This window comes from Drosophila willistoni (assembly GCF_018902025.1).
Source record: "Drosophila willistoni isolate 14030-0811.24 chromosome XL unlocalized genomic scaffold, UCI_dwil_1.1 Seg142, whole genome shotgun sequence".
Lineage (NCBI taxonomy): Eukaryota > Metazoa > Arthropoda > Insecta > Diptera > Drosophilidae > Drosophila > Drosophila willistoni.
Genome location: NW_025814053.1, coordinates 4,560,734 through 4,577,099, shown reverse-complemented (window position 1 = coordinate 4,577,099; position 16,366 = coordinate 4,560,734). Strand labels below are relative to the sequence as shown.

Below are 16,366 nucleotides of genomic sequence, written 5' to 3'. Positions count from 1 at the left end.
TTGACCTGGTCTCGCAATTTTCACCATGTTCTGTTCTTGAACCAACCAACCCACCAACGACTTACCCATCAACACCATCATTTTCCAGCAAACTTTTTTTAAGAAAGAATGTACAATATGAAGGATAAAGGAATTAAGTTGATGTCACCCAACCCATTGGATGAACTTGAATTCCATTATCGATTGAATATGTATGTTTACACAAACAATATATAGGCAGATAAAGGTATAGGAATGTTTGACTAGATTTCAACATTTGAGGCAACATTTTAGCCAGCTTTAGACAATCCCTGCCGCCGTTTTTCTCGCTTTATTTGTTTGTAATTTCCAACTAGTTTAAGAATTGTGTTTAGCTTGAGCCTAACAGAAAACCTTCTCAACTTGATTGACATTGAATTTTCATCCAGAAAGAAAAAATTTCATGATCTGAAGTTATTTTTTATGTGAAACTAAAATGTGACTTGTTAAATTCAATAACCCAGCTGCCCCAAAAAGTATGCTACTTTTTTTTTGGTACATTTTAAAAGGCTTGAACAAACTGATTCTGAAAGTAGGAGGTGGAGGAGAGAGAAAAATTACTCATGCTAGATCTCATACAATCAAATAGCTATTACAAATACAATCATTAAATACAAAGATAGTCGCTAGGACAAACACAAGTGTATAAATAAATAACTAAGCGAACATATTTCACACACTTTTCAAATCTAACATTTTTTAAAATATTCGATTTTTTTTTGTCACTTTGTGGTTTAAAAGTGAATAGTAAATAAAATAATTATAGAACTCATAGAATATTGTTTACCTTTTGTTTAAATAAATGGCGTACACATATTTAAAAAAATATAAAAGTTATGTATCTACTTCTATAATTATTTTATTTATTAATGCATTTATATAATATTATTGCATTTCTTTAGATTTTTATTTAAAAAATGGCGGCATTAAGACCCAATGCATTTTGATGCATTTTGATCTTTTCCCCTTAACTACACTTTCATAGTCAGTTTTCGTTGCCGTTCAGAATGAAGTTTTAACGGAAAGCCCTACTCTTTCTCTTTACAGAATTGCTCCATCATTAGATTTGCTTTGTTAAGCTTGATTGAAAATATTTTAAATTTAAGTTTTTCAAGTTTCAATCACAAGAAAAGTCAAATGCATGTGAGACTACTAAGAGGCAAAAGTTAAGAGGAAACATAAGCCAGTCTAAAATTTAATTTAATCTTCTACTTCTCCTTCAAACCAAATTTTTGAAAATGTTTTTCAAATTATTAGAAATGAATTTGAAATCTTGCATAGTTTAGAATCTGGCAGAATGAGAGTGTGAAAAAGATAAACTACTCATAGAAACTGCATTTGTCGTAACTTTCCTTTCATTCGATTAAAGTCAACCTACAAATTGAGTAGTTAGTTAACCTAAATTGAATAAATATCTGACTGACTACAGCTGATTGAATGTAATTTTAAACGATTTAACTTTTAGTTTCGTTGAGTTTCAGCTTTCAGGCGATTATGAATATTTTTGCTCCCCCTCGGGTTGTTATTTGAATCGCATTGTCACTTGTTGACATTTGTAATACGAATAAGTTGCTAGATTTGTGTGTTTATAACCTAACGAATTGTTAAATTGAACACTCATTATTTGGGGCCAGCCATTATTTATCGATTACATAGGATAATATTGGATAAGCGTTTTCCCAAGTATTTCATTTACCAATAAGCTTACACGATGGAATCAATGAAATGAAATGAAATGATTTGCTAAGAAATTGTCAGTCATGAATATATGTAGGTAGACCGACAGGTGTGTCTTAACCAGAGGGTGGGCGAAGGTTTTTTATGTGTCCCCCCCAAAGGTGGGTAAATCGAAAAAATTGGGAAAATATGAATCAAAATAAAAGGCGAGGAGCATAGGCCACATGGAAAGTATTCAGCAGGGACAGTAAATAAGAATTATTTTATTTTTTATTTTGTTTTTTAATTGAACAAAATCATATACTTCTAATAAATCTAATTAAACAATCATTTGCTTATTCAATTGCAATTAACTAAAAATGTAAAATAATTAGTATTTTGTTATTTTTAAACTGAATCTTATAATGTTTACAGTCTCTGGTTTTCAGAATTTTCTCACTTAAGGCCAAACACTATTCCTAATCTGTTCCGGGAGATAGATAATAAGTTGAGAGGCTTATATACTATACCGTGTAGTAAATAAGAAGGCAACCAATTTTTATAGATTTCATTATGGACCATGATTATGAACGGCATCTTGCTTACATTCGTTCGACTCTCTTCCGCTCCGTATATCCGTCTCTGTCTCTGTCTCTCTCCCTCTCTTTCTGTTCGTCTGTCTGTCTGTTAAAGCAGCGATTAGGTTAGCGAAAGGAAAATCTTTGATGGCAGCAAAAATCTGAGAATCTGTTAAGCTTGCCATACTCACCCACACAGTATCACAAACACATGTGTGTGTGTGTGTGTGTGTATGTAGCTCTGCCCTTTTTCTAAGTGCATATTCACACATGGGTGTGTGTGTCTGTGTGTGTGTCTATACGTGTGTTAAATATTTCACGTGTAAAACTCATCTGACAACGGCATAAAAACCGAAAAATCATCTTAGCAACACTTTGATATTCGATAAGACGTTACGCTACAGCAGACATCCAGTTGAAGATGCAGACATGAAAAAAGTGAAAATACCCCTCCCCACTACACACCCACACCCCCATACACACCCACCCATCCAACCAACAACAACATACGCTACATACGCATCCGCATCCGCATCCGGCATCCCACATTTCTCACACCCGTTTCTTATGCTCAAACTAAAGCTCCAAGAGACCGAGGGTCCTTGTCATTGTCGTCATGTGTGACGTCGAGTTATAAAATATGCGCCAAGTTTCCCATTTTCTGTTCCCCATTTCCCATTGCCCTCTTCCTCGTACCATATCCGTTTGTGTTTTGCTTCTTCATTTTAGTTTTGTTTCCTTTTTTTATTTCTTCTTTTTGCTATTTTTTGGCGCTTCTTAGACCAGCCACGCCCAGTTTTCTCTATCTCTGTCATAGGAACTGTAGTTTTTGCTATGGTTGACATTTTTCTTTTTTTTTTGTTGCGCTTACTCTTAGAGGGCGCGACATGGGGGATGGGGGAGATAGTGAGGTGCTGACGGTGTGTCGATTTAATCGGCCGGAATTATCATTCGAACTAATGTTTAATTGTCTGAAGTGGCGAAGCGCATTGAAACATCGATGTAGCCGGAGCCAAACCGGAGACAGTGAAAGGAGCAAAAAGTGTTTGGTAAGATAAAATATTAGATGGGCATCCAGTCGCCCTCATATTCAACCCGTATTTTGTATTCAAGGTATTTTTGCATTATCGAAAGGACACACACACACACATAGACACACACATACACAGAGGCACAAATAGACAAAGCAAACAAAATAGAAACAAAAAGCAATCGTAATTGTATTTTATGCCACTAACGGACAACGGCACGTTCCATACATAGAATCCAGTTGAATATACATATATCTATCTAGAGTATGGACAGAACGGAATGACTATACTTCTAAAAGACACACACACACACACACAGTCAGTGACTACTGTACCATACTTACTTTGGTATATATATTTTTGCAAGCTTTTATTTTTATTTAGCTAGTATTGAGCAAAGTGAGAGAGAGAGAGAGAGAGTGAGAGTGAGATACATTTGTGGTCAGACACAATGGTTCCTCCATATAGATTTATGGAACTTTGTAAATGTGAAAATATATATATATACATAAGTATATTGAAACAGTGGCACTGATGTTGGGGGTGGGGTGGGAGGGGTGATGCTGGGTGGTGGCCATTGCTGTCGGCGCTATTTCCACTTGCCTGCGTAAAGTGTAATGCAAAAAGTTTGCTCAAGTATGGGTAGGAAAGGTGGCGAAGGGGGGGAAAACACACGTGGCCAGGCAGAAGCACTTTGGTAGCACTGTGTGAGGTCCTTAGCGCTGCATCGTTGGCAACTTGTGATAACTTGCGATAAAAATGAAGGCAATTGAATGATGCTTAAATGAAATTAATGGATGTTATAATAAGTTGACAGACTTTGCCAACCAAAGCCAATGGGCAAAGGCAAAAGAGAGGCAAGAGTGAAGCAAAGTAAAGTGAATGGGTTGCCGCTGCCATCTTTTTAGCTCCCTTCAGTTTTCAGTTTCATCACTTTGTTGTTTTCTTGCGCTGTTGCCTGTCAAGTGTCGTGGCATGTCGACAACGACGACGAGGACGATAGCGACGATGAGGACGACGACGACGACGACGAGAATGATGATGAGGACGAATACGAATACCAGCAAACTCAAAGCCAAAGACAGCCGGAGTCACAGCTGACAGCATGACTATGACAGCAGAGCAACAGCAGCAGCAGCACAACAATAAACACAATGCTGGGTAAGGGGAGATGAGAAAAGCCCTTTTTCCCTACCACTCTTCACTTCATTCATACACCCCCTCCCCACCACACAAACACATACTTTCCTCTGTCTATGGCAGTCAAATTGAGGCAGCTCTGTGTGTCAAAATTCAATTTGCATTCATTTTGTGCGTACACAAACACACCAGCACACCAACACACACAAACAGAAGCACACCCACACATACACACACAAGAATAAAGCAAAAAGGAATTCCAGAGGTAAATGGTTAAATACACTGAACAAAACTAATAACTAATTTCGTTTGCTAATCTCTAATTCTTTCAAATCTTCATTAAAATTTTCAAATCTATTTCAAACAAATGCCAAGAAAACTTTCACAAAGATCTCAAGTATTAGGAAATAACAAAAATATTTCATAAGTTAAACATTCATTATATTTAGGCATCGATATAAACTTATTATTTACAACTTTAAACTTTTAATTGACTTCTAAAATAGACAAAAAGCTAAACAGAAAAAAAAACAAAATCTCAATTTGTTAATTGCACTTTTTAGTTATTCTTTGCAATATCCTTAAGATATAATTAAAGTGTAAAACTTATCCTTCGTGTATCTGTTTCTCTACCCCTCCCACTTTTCATATCTTTATCTCACACTTTTTGGCTGTCTATTTCATGCTCGCTCTCTTGCAATCAACGCAATTTTTGACTACTTTGGCAACCAGTTCCGGTTTTTGTTTTGTTCGAATAGATTCTACCAATGACTGGTTTGACAGGAGAGGTACCCATAGAGAAAGAGAAAGACAGACACACACAGAGAGAGGAAGAGAGAGAGAGGGAGAAAGGGATGTACAGATTGAACAGAAAGAAGGCGGTTTTGGTATTCACATCAAACGGTAGCTGAGCTTGTTTTTGTTAGTATGTAGTAGCAACTCGTCATAGACTTGATGAATTTTGTCGGTTGATGGCATGGAATGGAATGGCATTGGACGCCATCATTTCACCTCATCCTTATCCCTATCCCCATTCCTATCCCTTGTGCTTCATTCACATCGGCATTCAGAGCAAGATACAAATCTACACGCGAAGCGTTCTTGCGTAAAACATTATGAGTTACGGTTTTTTGGGCGTTGGTTAATCTGGAAAGCGAACAAAATGTGATTACATTAAAAATCTGTTAGCTGGCACACGGAGTTATATGGTTATGTGTTATGTGTATGTACATAGATTGAAATTAAAGTTGGCTCTCATAAGTATGCTATAGAATGTTGGAGTCAGCGTTGGCGTCAGCGTCGACAGCGGCATAAGGAGGCGTCAACAAGCTTTTTGAAAATGCAATTAAAAAGTGTTTAATTGCATATAATTAAAATTGTAATGGACAGCAAAAAGTGTTGGCTGTTTGGCAAGAAGGAAATCAAATGTTCAAATGAATTTAACGCAGCTGCAAATTAAATTCTTGTCGATTGTAAAAATGGTTTTGAATGGTCTACAAAAAGGATGGCATAATTTTATTAAGTGATTTTCCATCAATAGAAACTCAAAAGATAAAGAGAAGGACGAGAGAGAGAGAGAGAGAGAGAGAGAGAGAGGTGAACATAGGTTCAAGTCATTGCTATCATCCATCATTCTGGGCGCTAGTCGATATGATCGGGTCTCGGTGTATCTCAAAACCCGTCAGGAGTACCCTCCTCTTTCGTTCTCTCCTTCTCCTGCTTTCGCTATCGCTTTCGTTTTCGTTTTCACTTTCACTTTCGCTGGGCAAAGTTCCTTGGTAATGGTAATTGAATGCATGCTCTAGTTGGGCGGCCGGGTGAATGGAAGAATGTGTTTGGAGTGTGTCAAGGGAGGTGGTGGTGGTAGGTACGGCAAATGTATATGGTAAATTGTAGTAGAAGAAATTAGCAGCTGTCCCTCTCATCTACTCATCAGCCATAGAATGCAAAGAGCAAAAGTAAAGTGATGAAAAAGTTAATTAAACTTTTTGATGAGATTTCAGAATTTCCAGAGACATAACATTGACAGACGACAGATGACAGATGACAGCAGACAGACAACAACAAGCTTAACTATAGTCCATATACCTATATATATATACATACATACAAATGCCTCAATTCTTGTACCTATACACACTTTGTCAAAAAAAAAGGAAAACTTTCAATATAGCCACTCCCTCTGTTTCTATCTTTCTCTCTCTCCCTCTCTCTCTAATACATCAAGTCATCTGTCTAGATTTTATTTGTTTGGTGTTTGTGTGTTTGCTCAAGTGTCGGCCCTTTAAACTTTTGACATGTCATCCTGTTCAATGATATAGCTTCCATGATTAAGCCACTTGAGATTTTATTATCATTTTTCATTGTTTTAGCAAATAAAAAAAATGCAAAAAAAAAACTGCTATCGATAGATATAAATGTTGTGTGAGATAAGGATGGATGGCTGGATGGTGGTGGCTCTTAAAATTAATGCCCCAGAGGCTTCAATAAGAGAAAATGAGCGAAATTCTTTCAACAACATTCAACTCGCACCGCAACACCTTTTAAGTAGGTCAATTAGCGGTGAGGCCTTTGTGGTTGCGGTTCCCCAGTGCCCCATACACCCACACACCCACACACACACACACACACCACCCACACACACCCATACATGTAGGCTGTAAAATAAAAGCTGACACCAGCCTCCAAATCTCCATGTAACCTCCTCCTTCCCAGCGACACTTGGCAACCTAATAAAATGCCTTACACCTAACCCAATTCGCTGCCATGTTCAGACGGTGGCTAATCTGTAATTAATTGGCACACATCTGTATACAAGACACGCACGCAAATAGGGAGTCGAGGATTAAGGGAGGTGGAGTAGGGGCGCGGCAATGCGGAAAAATTAGGCCAGAGTTGGTTAGCAAAGTACAAACAAAAGCGAACAGAGATTGAGAGTTAACCCAAACAACTGAACCAATTTGCATGAGTGACCACACATCCAGAAATAGCAAAAAAGAAAACCACCAAAAACGATCAATGTCAGGATAAGAAAACAGAAAAAAAAAAAAAACAACAAAATCAATAATCATAACTCAACTCAAAACCTCAGAAACCAAAAAGACTAGAAAATTTCCATTAATTGGTCGGGTATATGTATGTATGTATTAGTCTGGAGTTCAATATACTGTATCTCAGTGCCGGATCCGGAAATCGAAAAACCCAAATATAAGTTTTTGGAGTCATAATGCAAACTGGAAGATAACTTTCTAATTTGATAATTTTTAATACGAATATGAACGAAAATCGATCAAAAACGATTCCCAATAATGTTTTTTTTTTAATATTTGTAAACAACAATTTTTTGTCGATTTGTCTACTTTTTTTTTATCCGTAATTTTCCCAATTTCTAATCGATTTCCAAAAGTCTTTTCTTCATTGAATTGTAATTTAGTATATTTCAAAATGACATCAAATAATTGGATATTTAAAACATTTAACCAAAATCCAGGCTTAATGCAACTACTATTACCCTGGACGGTTCCAGTGGGAGAGTCTTGGGGATCTATACATCCCCCTAAGGATCGACATTTTATTTCATGATCAAATAGATAATTTTTTAGTTATTTTGCGTGTCTTTATAAAAATTAGAAATCTTCGAAATGGTACAGCAGTTTTGATAAATCCCTAAACCCCTTTTACAAATATCTGAATATCCTAAGCCGAGAATCCATTAATTTTTTTAGATCCCTTCATGACCATGACCTTAAAGAATATACCAGCTTGATAGGAATAATAATAATACATAAATATCATTTGGATCTAATGGGAACAATTGGATTTTGAAGCTCTTATGCAAGACAACTTAAGAGCTTGAGAGCTATTAAGGTTGTCTATAAACAATTTTTACAACAAGAGCATTTCAAAAGTTTTTTCATAGTTATTAATATGGGAATTCTTTAACTGCCTGTTGCATACTTTAGGGAGCGAGCCCTCAGTCACTTCTGCAGTCGACTTTTCTCTCAGTGTACATAGCCACACATAGCCGACAGACATTGTTGCAGTAGTAAAACCTTCAACTAACTTTTGTCCATTTCTACTCTGTTGCAGCCATTCTCAGTACGTTATGCAAGGAATTCCTACGCGTAAATGTGTCAGCCATATTGTATATGATGAATAATGAACAATTTGGCCATAGCACAGCCTCGGCTCAGTATTTCCTACAATTGGCTGGATATTTGGGCATACCAGTTATCTCCTGGAATGCGGATAACTCTGGCCTGGAGCGACGTGCCTCACAATCGACACTGCAATTGCAATTGGCACCGAGCATCGAGCATCAAAGTGCGGCCATGTTGAGCATATTGGAACGCTATAAATGGCATCAGTTCTCGGTGGTGACATCACAAATAGCGGGACACGATGATTTCGTGCAGGCGGTGCGTGAGAGAGTGGCCGAAATGCAGGAGCATTTCAAATTCACCATACTCAATTCAATAGTGGTCACACGGACCAGCGATCTGATGGAGCTGGTGAATAGCGAGGCGCGTGTTATGCTCCTCTATGCCACACAAGCGGAGGCCATTACCATTCTGAGGGCGGCCGAGGAGATGAAACTGACAGGCGAGAATTATGTATGGGTTGTCAGTCAATCCGTGATTGAGAAAAAGGATGCACATTCGCAGTTTCCGGTCGGTATGCTGGGCGTTCATTTTGATACCTCGAGTGCGGCGCTAATGAATGAGATATCGAATGCCATTAAGATCTATAGCTATGGTGTGGAGGCCTATTTAACGGATCCAGCCAATAAGGATCGCCGATTGACCACACAATCGTTGTCCTGCGAGGATGAAGGGCGCGGTCGTTGGGACAATGGTGAAATGTGAGTGCATGTGCCTAACCACAAGGATAATACAGTTTAATCGGTTTTTTGATTTAGTTTCTTTAAATATCTGCGCAATGTGTCGATCGAGGGGGATCTGAATAAGCCAAATATTGAGTTTACCGCCGATGGTGATTTACGTTCAGCCGAATTGAAGATCATGAATCTCCGGCCCAGTGCCAATAATAAGAATCTTGTGTGGGAGGAGGTAAGTATAAAGGATTGATTTGCATGCACCATAATCACACACAGATCACAATAAAATTAACTATAAAATTTATGTGCACAAGCTCACTTGATCTCTATCTTTCTCTTTCCGATCTTATCTTTATCTTTCTTGCTCTTGCTTCTGCTCCTGCTCATCCTGATCCTGCTATCTCTCTCTCTCTTGCTCCTCAATGCACCACAATAATATGTAATCGTAACCACCATTTATTGACACGCTTATTCACCATTTATTTAACCACCCAAACCACCCAACCACCTAACCACCACCACCAATATATGTATATATATATATATCTATCATCATCTCCACAAATCCTTCCAAATGGAAATGGAATGGAACAGATTGGCGTTTGGAAGTCATGGGAGACTCAGAAATTGGATATACGTGATATCGCTTGGCCAGGTAACTCACACGCTCCGCCCCAGGGTGTGCCCGAGAAATTCCATTTAAAGATCACATTCCTCGAGGAGGCACCCTATATCAATCTGTCACCCGCTGATCCAGTCAGTGGCAAATGCCTGATGGATCGCGGTGTACTGTGCCGCGTGGCGGCCGATCATGAAATGGCCGCCGATATCGATGTCGGCCAGGCACACCGTAACGAGTCGTTCTATCAGTGCTGCAGCGGCTTTTGCATCGATCTGCTTGAGAAATTTGCCGAAGAGCTGGGCTTCACCTATGAACTGGTGCGGGTTGAAGATGGTAAATGGGGTACACTTGAGAATGGTAAATGGAATGGTCTGATTGCCGATTTGGTTAACCGCAAAACTGACATGGTTCTCACATCGCTCATGATCAATACCGAACGCGAGGCGGTTGTTGATTTTAGTGAGCCATTCATGGAGACGGGCATAGCGATTGTGGTGGCCAAACGGACGGGCATCATATCACCGACAGCCTTTCTAGAGCCCTTCGACACGGCCTCATGGATGCTGGTAAGTTTGAAATCTAGAAACAAGAAACAAATCTTCTTCCATCATCCCAAACAAAACGAAAACAATAAGTGGGTAAGTTCTTAATTGAATTATTTTTTGCTTTCTCTCTCTCTCTCTCTCTTTCGCGCTCTATCTATCAATCTTGCCCCGCTGTGTCCTGCTGTCCTTGCTTTGCTCCTCAATCATCTTAGGTGGGTATTGTGGCCATTCAAGCGGCCACATTTATGATATTCCTCTTCGAGTGGCTCTCGCCCAGTGGCTATGACATGAAATTGTATCTACAAAATACAAATGTCACACCATATCGGTTCTCCTTGTTCCGTACGTATTGGTTGGTCTGGGCTGTGCTCTTTCAAGCGGCAGTCCATGTGGATTCACCACGCGGTTTCACCTCACGTTTCATGACCAATGTCTGGGCCCTATTCGCCGTGGTCTTTTTGGCCATTTACACTGCCAACTTGGCCGCCTTCATGATAACCAGGTGAGTGAGCGATACCAAAGAAACTTTCTGGCTTGGACTTGCCACTCATTTACATTCCGCACGCGCATCCCACATTCCACAGAGAGGAATTCCATGAGTTCAGTGGACTGAACGATAGTCGCTTGGTGCATCCCTACTCGCACAAGCCCTCATTTAAATTCGGCACCATACCATATAGCCACACGGACTCTACCATTCATAAGTATTTTAAGGACATGCACTACTACATGAAACAGTGAGTACCGTCAACAATTTACATAACGAAAATTTCTATGTATAATATGTATGTATATGTACCTCTCTACACACATTGTATGAATAATAAACCACAAAGGCTATAAGCATAAACAGAATAGAGCCTGGGCCAAAATGCTTATATCATATTTCCATTACGGATGTGAATCTGTTTTTCTGTCTAGTTGAATTTATGAATCTAAGATCCATGAATGCATATACATACATACAATAGCCCCAAAAAAAACGTGATTTCTACTTCAGTTTTTAACTTTATCTTAAGATATGCTGAAACAGTCACTGTATTTATTTCTAAGTGATGATAATTCTACGATTATCCAAGCGATAGGCAACAACACGAAAATTTATAAACCGTAAGAGAAATATCAGTCAAAGTTAAAAACAAAAGTTTAATGAACAATCTACAAATAAAACTAAACGACGTTTAAACGTCCAGCAAGCAAAAATATAGTAAAATTGTATATAATTTAGTTCAATATTCACTCAAATAATCTCAATTTCTTATGCATTAACACTAAATTATGTCATCAATATTAATTAGAGTCGTAAAATGACACAGAAAGTCTAAAAATTTGAAGAAACAGTTACATATCAATGTCGTTTAGCTATCATTTCGGTAGATTTAGTTTTATTCATTAACTTATTTATTAAAATCCAAGCTGTTAGCTATATCTCAAGAATTAGAGAGAATCAGAACTAATGATCTAAAATTCAAATGGTTTCATATTTAGATCAATTCTCAATCTCTTTGGTTTGATCAAATTCTCCTCAAAAGAATAAATGTTACACTGAATTAAATATTAATATATTTTAGGTTTAAGTTTCTAATCAAGGAGAAGAAGTCATCGAATTAAAGCAAATTCATTAACAGACAAATCCAAAAATTTACCCTAAAAGAACAATAAAAAAACTGAATAACCTGATTTATTTTCTTTAAAAGAAACTTTTATGGTAAAACTTTAAACTTTGGTTTTGTCTGACAGTGAGGCAATGTATCTCACTGAATTGGGTCTGCAATTAAGTGCAAAAATATCGACACCTGTTCGCCTGGGGCGCGTAGTATAGACCTCATTAGTATGCATATTAGTTATCGTTTGAATTGACTAACTGGGAGCACTTTCCACTCTTTAGATATAACAAGACTAGTGTGGCTGATGGTGTGGCCGCTGTGCTAAATGGCAATTTGGATTCATTTATCTATGATGGGACTGTGCTGGACTATCTGGTGGCCCAAGATGAGGACTGTCGCCTAATGACCGTGGGTAGTTGGTACGCCATGACGGGTAAGTTGTTAACGGATAACTGTAAATCGTCGTCATTTTGAGGCTTCTGAAATGTGTTTCGTTTTTCGGTTTTGCATAGGCTATGGTCTCGCCTTTAGTCGCAATTCAAAGTATGTGCAAATGTTTAATAAGCGTCTACTTGAATTTCGGGCCAATGGTGATTTGGAGCGTCTGCGTCGCTATTGGATGACTGGGACTTGTCGTCCTGGCAAACAGGAGCACAAATCATCCGATCCACTGGCACTCGAGCAGTTCTTGTCCGCCTTCTTGCTACTGATGGCTGGCATCTTGCTGGCCGCCCTGCTACTTTTACTCGAGCATGTGTATTTTAAGTATATACGCAAACGTTTGGCCAAAAAGGATGGCGGTCATTGTTGTGCCCTTATCTCGCTATCGATGGGTAAATCACTAACCTTTCGCGGCGCTGTATATGAGGCCACTGAGATATTGAAGAAGCATCGCTGTAACGATCCCATTTGTGATACCCATCTTTGGAAAGTGAAACATGAATTGGATATGTCCAGATTACGTGTACGCCAGTTGGAAAAGGTAATGGATAAGCATGGCATCAAGGCACCGCAATTGAGGTAAGTTATCAATAAATTGAATTCAAATTCAATTCATAGTGATTGCTTGAATTGCTTCCATGCAGATTGGCCTCATCGTCCGATTTGCTGAATCATCATCATCTCAAGGAGCGGCCACCATTGTTAGGGAATCTTAGTTTGGCTGCCAGTGCTCAAGATCTATACAGGTGGTAAGTTTTCTATATACGCATGAGTAGCACTCAGCACCTGTCCAATCACTCTGCACAATCACTTCCCCCCCGCCCCCCTATTCCTTCTTGCTCTCTGTTATCCTTTGCTTGTTAAATGCCTTGTTAGACGTTTTTGTCAAGTTTAAACCATTTTTATTATGCATCCTGCCTGCATTTTTCCTCCTCCCCTAACAGCCCATAGTATTCTCTGTGTGTGTGTGTGTGTGTGTGTGAATATCTAAATTTCAATCTGCTCGCTGGCTGCTCATCTGTCAGCCAACTTAGACACCAAATATCCCATGCTTCTTACCCAGCCATTGGCTGTCCTCCTCTTTGGTCGTAATTAAATTAAGCAATTGCTTAAGATAACATTTCAGTCTACTGTATTCAATGTTCACCGTGTTGGTGTTGGTGTTCTTTTCGCCACATCGGTTTTGGGCTTTGGCTTTGGCTTTGGCTTGGGACGCGTTTGGCCACATAATGATACTTCGCAACTGCTGGGGCCCAGCCCCCCCTCTCTCCCCCCCCTCCTGTCAGACCTCTCTCCTCCTTTTGGCGGCTCAGCCAGCATCATTGGCTACTGCTCTAATATAAATATATGGAAATGACTTTATTAAATTACTTTATCTTGGTTCCTGATTTGAAACGGACTGCCAAGAGTGAGAGGGAGGCACAGATATAGAGAACTGAGCGAGAAGAAAAAAGGACAGAGGGACAAAGAGGAAGACAGGAATAGGAGGAGGAGCAGGAGCAACAGCAGCTACTATCCTGTCCCTGGTTATACATAGTCCGTAGTTATAGCACAATTTCCGACAGTTCCTGTTGTCATTCATTTGGTTAGTATGCCAGACATCAGCCGTATAACAGACGAATGAATATACGGGTGACTGTGGGTTGGATGCTTGGTTTCGATGTTGGCTTGCTGGGCATAATGGTTTGGTGGGTGTCCATTTGCATATCATTCACAATTGGCTAAATTGCCCTAGGTTGAAATGAGTGGGGTGTATGTATGTGTGTGTGTGTGTGTGGAATGTCTGTGTGGATATGCGGAGTAAACGTTTTACGAGTAGAGAGCAAAGTAACAAAATTTACCTCAGGGCATCATTTAACGTATCAACACGGATACACGACATACATACAGACATACATAGATGCAAATATGCATGTATTAGTTCCATTTGCATCTACAAAAGGAATGAACAGAGAGAAAGGAGTGTAATTTTTCAGTATGATTACATAATTGGATGTATATGTACGTACATATATCAATCAGACATTTAGTCAATCATTAAACTCATTTGACTTTGATTCAAAGTTTGCTTTAAGTCTAACTCTCGATGTTAGCCATGGCCAAATATATATGTATCACTTAAACAGCAGTTAAGAGGGAATTTTGCAAATTACGATTATTACATCATCTCAAAGCATTTTGAAAGCCATTAAATCTTTGGCCAAAGCAATATACCTGTAGCTGAGCACCTGTGTTTGTTTGTGTGTGTGTGTGTGTGTGTGTGTGTGTGTGTGTATCACTGTTTGTGTGAGAAAGGATAACATGTGTTTATATTACTTTTTGTGCTCTCACCTTGCTATATATCGGTTCTTTACTTACGAAGGATACCCTCACATTTTCACATTCCTTTTTCATATTATTTTTATTTTTTGGTTTGCTTTTGGTTTAGATTTTTATACCATGCTCCTGAAGTTGAAATAGTATATTAGAGACAATGAATTTTCATCTCGAAGGCAAAGGTAATGTCAACTCTGTTTCGCCCGATTGAGAAATCCTTTTAAAATTTGTTACACCATTATTTTTTTTTACAAATAATAAAAATCGCTTACAAAATACCCAAGCTATTCAGTTTAACAAAACGAGCAAAATTGGTCGCTGGGTGCGCTAAAGTGCTAGTAAGACTGATTGTGAGTGCATGGAATATTGAAGTCGGCAGGATGACTCAGTACTTAATTTTTATATATATTTTTTGTTTTCCTTCAAGAATGAAAACATTGTGTACGTGCGTGTGTGTGTGTGTGTGTGTGTAAGCTTTTACTCACTTTATTTTATATGACAATAGATGTATGTGTGGGTGTGAGTCTCTCTGTGTGTGTGTGTGATAGTGCTTGTGCTTGTGGAATCTCATACACGCACAATAATTACTGCTAAGTAAACTCTGACCGAGAATAGAACTTGGCTAACCAACTCTGTATATCTCTCTCCCTCTATTCCTGTCTATTGTGGTTATGAACTGTTTTCTCTCTCTCTCTCTCTCTCTTTGTCTCTCTGTCTCTCTGTCTCTCTGTCTCTCCATCTCGCTCTCTACCATTGTGTCTCTCATCTCACCTCTCACGCTCATTCACCGACTCCTTCCGCTGTGGTCCAGGAAATGGAAAGTTATTTACATCGGCTTTTGTTAGCCAAACAACAAGTCCATGGTTTATTATTCCAGTTTAGATGCAAGATGCAAGAACCCACAGCCATTTCCAGTCACCACCCAACCACCCGCCACCTTCTTGAACCGACGATGTGCACACCTCTCACCTTACCCTGCCTCAGTTTGGGACGGGGAATGAAAAGTTTGTAAGGTTTTTGGTAGCTGAAATTAAGTATTGACTGCAGCTCACACTTTGCCAAGCTCGATTTTCACTTCTCGTCCTTTTTTTCTGCCATAAAAAAGGTATGCATAATTCCAATCACACATCCAGGAAGAAGCCCACAAACTTTGTTCTTACGTGTTTCTCGTTTTGAGGTTTTTTTTTGCTTTGAACTAAATTGAATTTTGCACACAAAATTCACTTGTAGCATTTTTGAAGTCGAAACTAGATTTGTAATTAAAGTTACTCAGTTGCGTTTTATTGGCCTATCATTGGTCACTTAAATCAGGCATCAGGACAGATTTCGTTGGTTTTAAATTTACTCGCTTTGGCGGAAATATAAACGGAGATGCTCATTAAATGCATTAAATGCAAAAAAGAGAGAAACTTTTCAGCAAATTGAATATATCCTTTTGTGAAATTGAGAACAACTGAATGCAGGCAGCAAAATGTACAAGTCCAACCACATACATAGACCAAGAGGAGTTTTGGCGGAGGGATGGACTTTATTGTTGCCTTTATTCAACAGACATCTGCATACATATACATACAT

General features: G+C 38.8%; 1 protein-coding gene across 2 annotated transcripts in view; it reads left to right on the top strand.

The window, feature by feature from the left end:
- Positions 1 to 16,366, top strand: part of LOC6652797 (glutamate receptor ionotropic, NMDA 2B) — a 33,926-nt gene that overhangs the window by 14,135 nt on the left and 3,425 nt on the right. Inside the window, exons 2-9 of one of the 2 annotated variants that reach the window (XM_023181425.2) lie at positions 8,513 to 9,284; positions 9,342 to 9,492; positions 9,855 to 10,448; positions 10,640 to 10,929; positions 11,012 to 11,164; positions 12,316 to 12,467; positions 12,547 to 13,054; positions 13,120 to 13,221. In XM_023181425.2, coding sequence (XP_023037193.1) covers positions 8,513 to 9,284; positions 9,342 to 9,492; positions 9,855 to 10,448; positions 10,640 to 10,929; positions 11,012 to 11,164; positions 12,316 to 12,467; positions 12,547 to 13,054; positions 13,120 to 13,221 — 2,722 coding nt within the window. Of the gene's footprint in view, positions 1 to 8,512; positions 9,285 to 9,341; positions 9,493 to 9,854; positions 10,449 to 10,639; positions 10,930 to 11,011; positions 11,165 to 12,315; positions 12,468 to 12,546; positions 13,055 to 13,119; positions 13,225 to 16,366 lie in introns of both variants that reach the window. The other variant, XM_002075499.4, reaches the window with a different exon arrangement.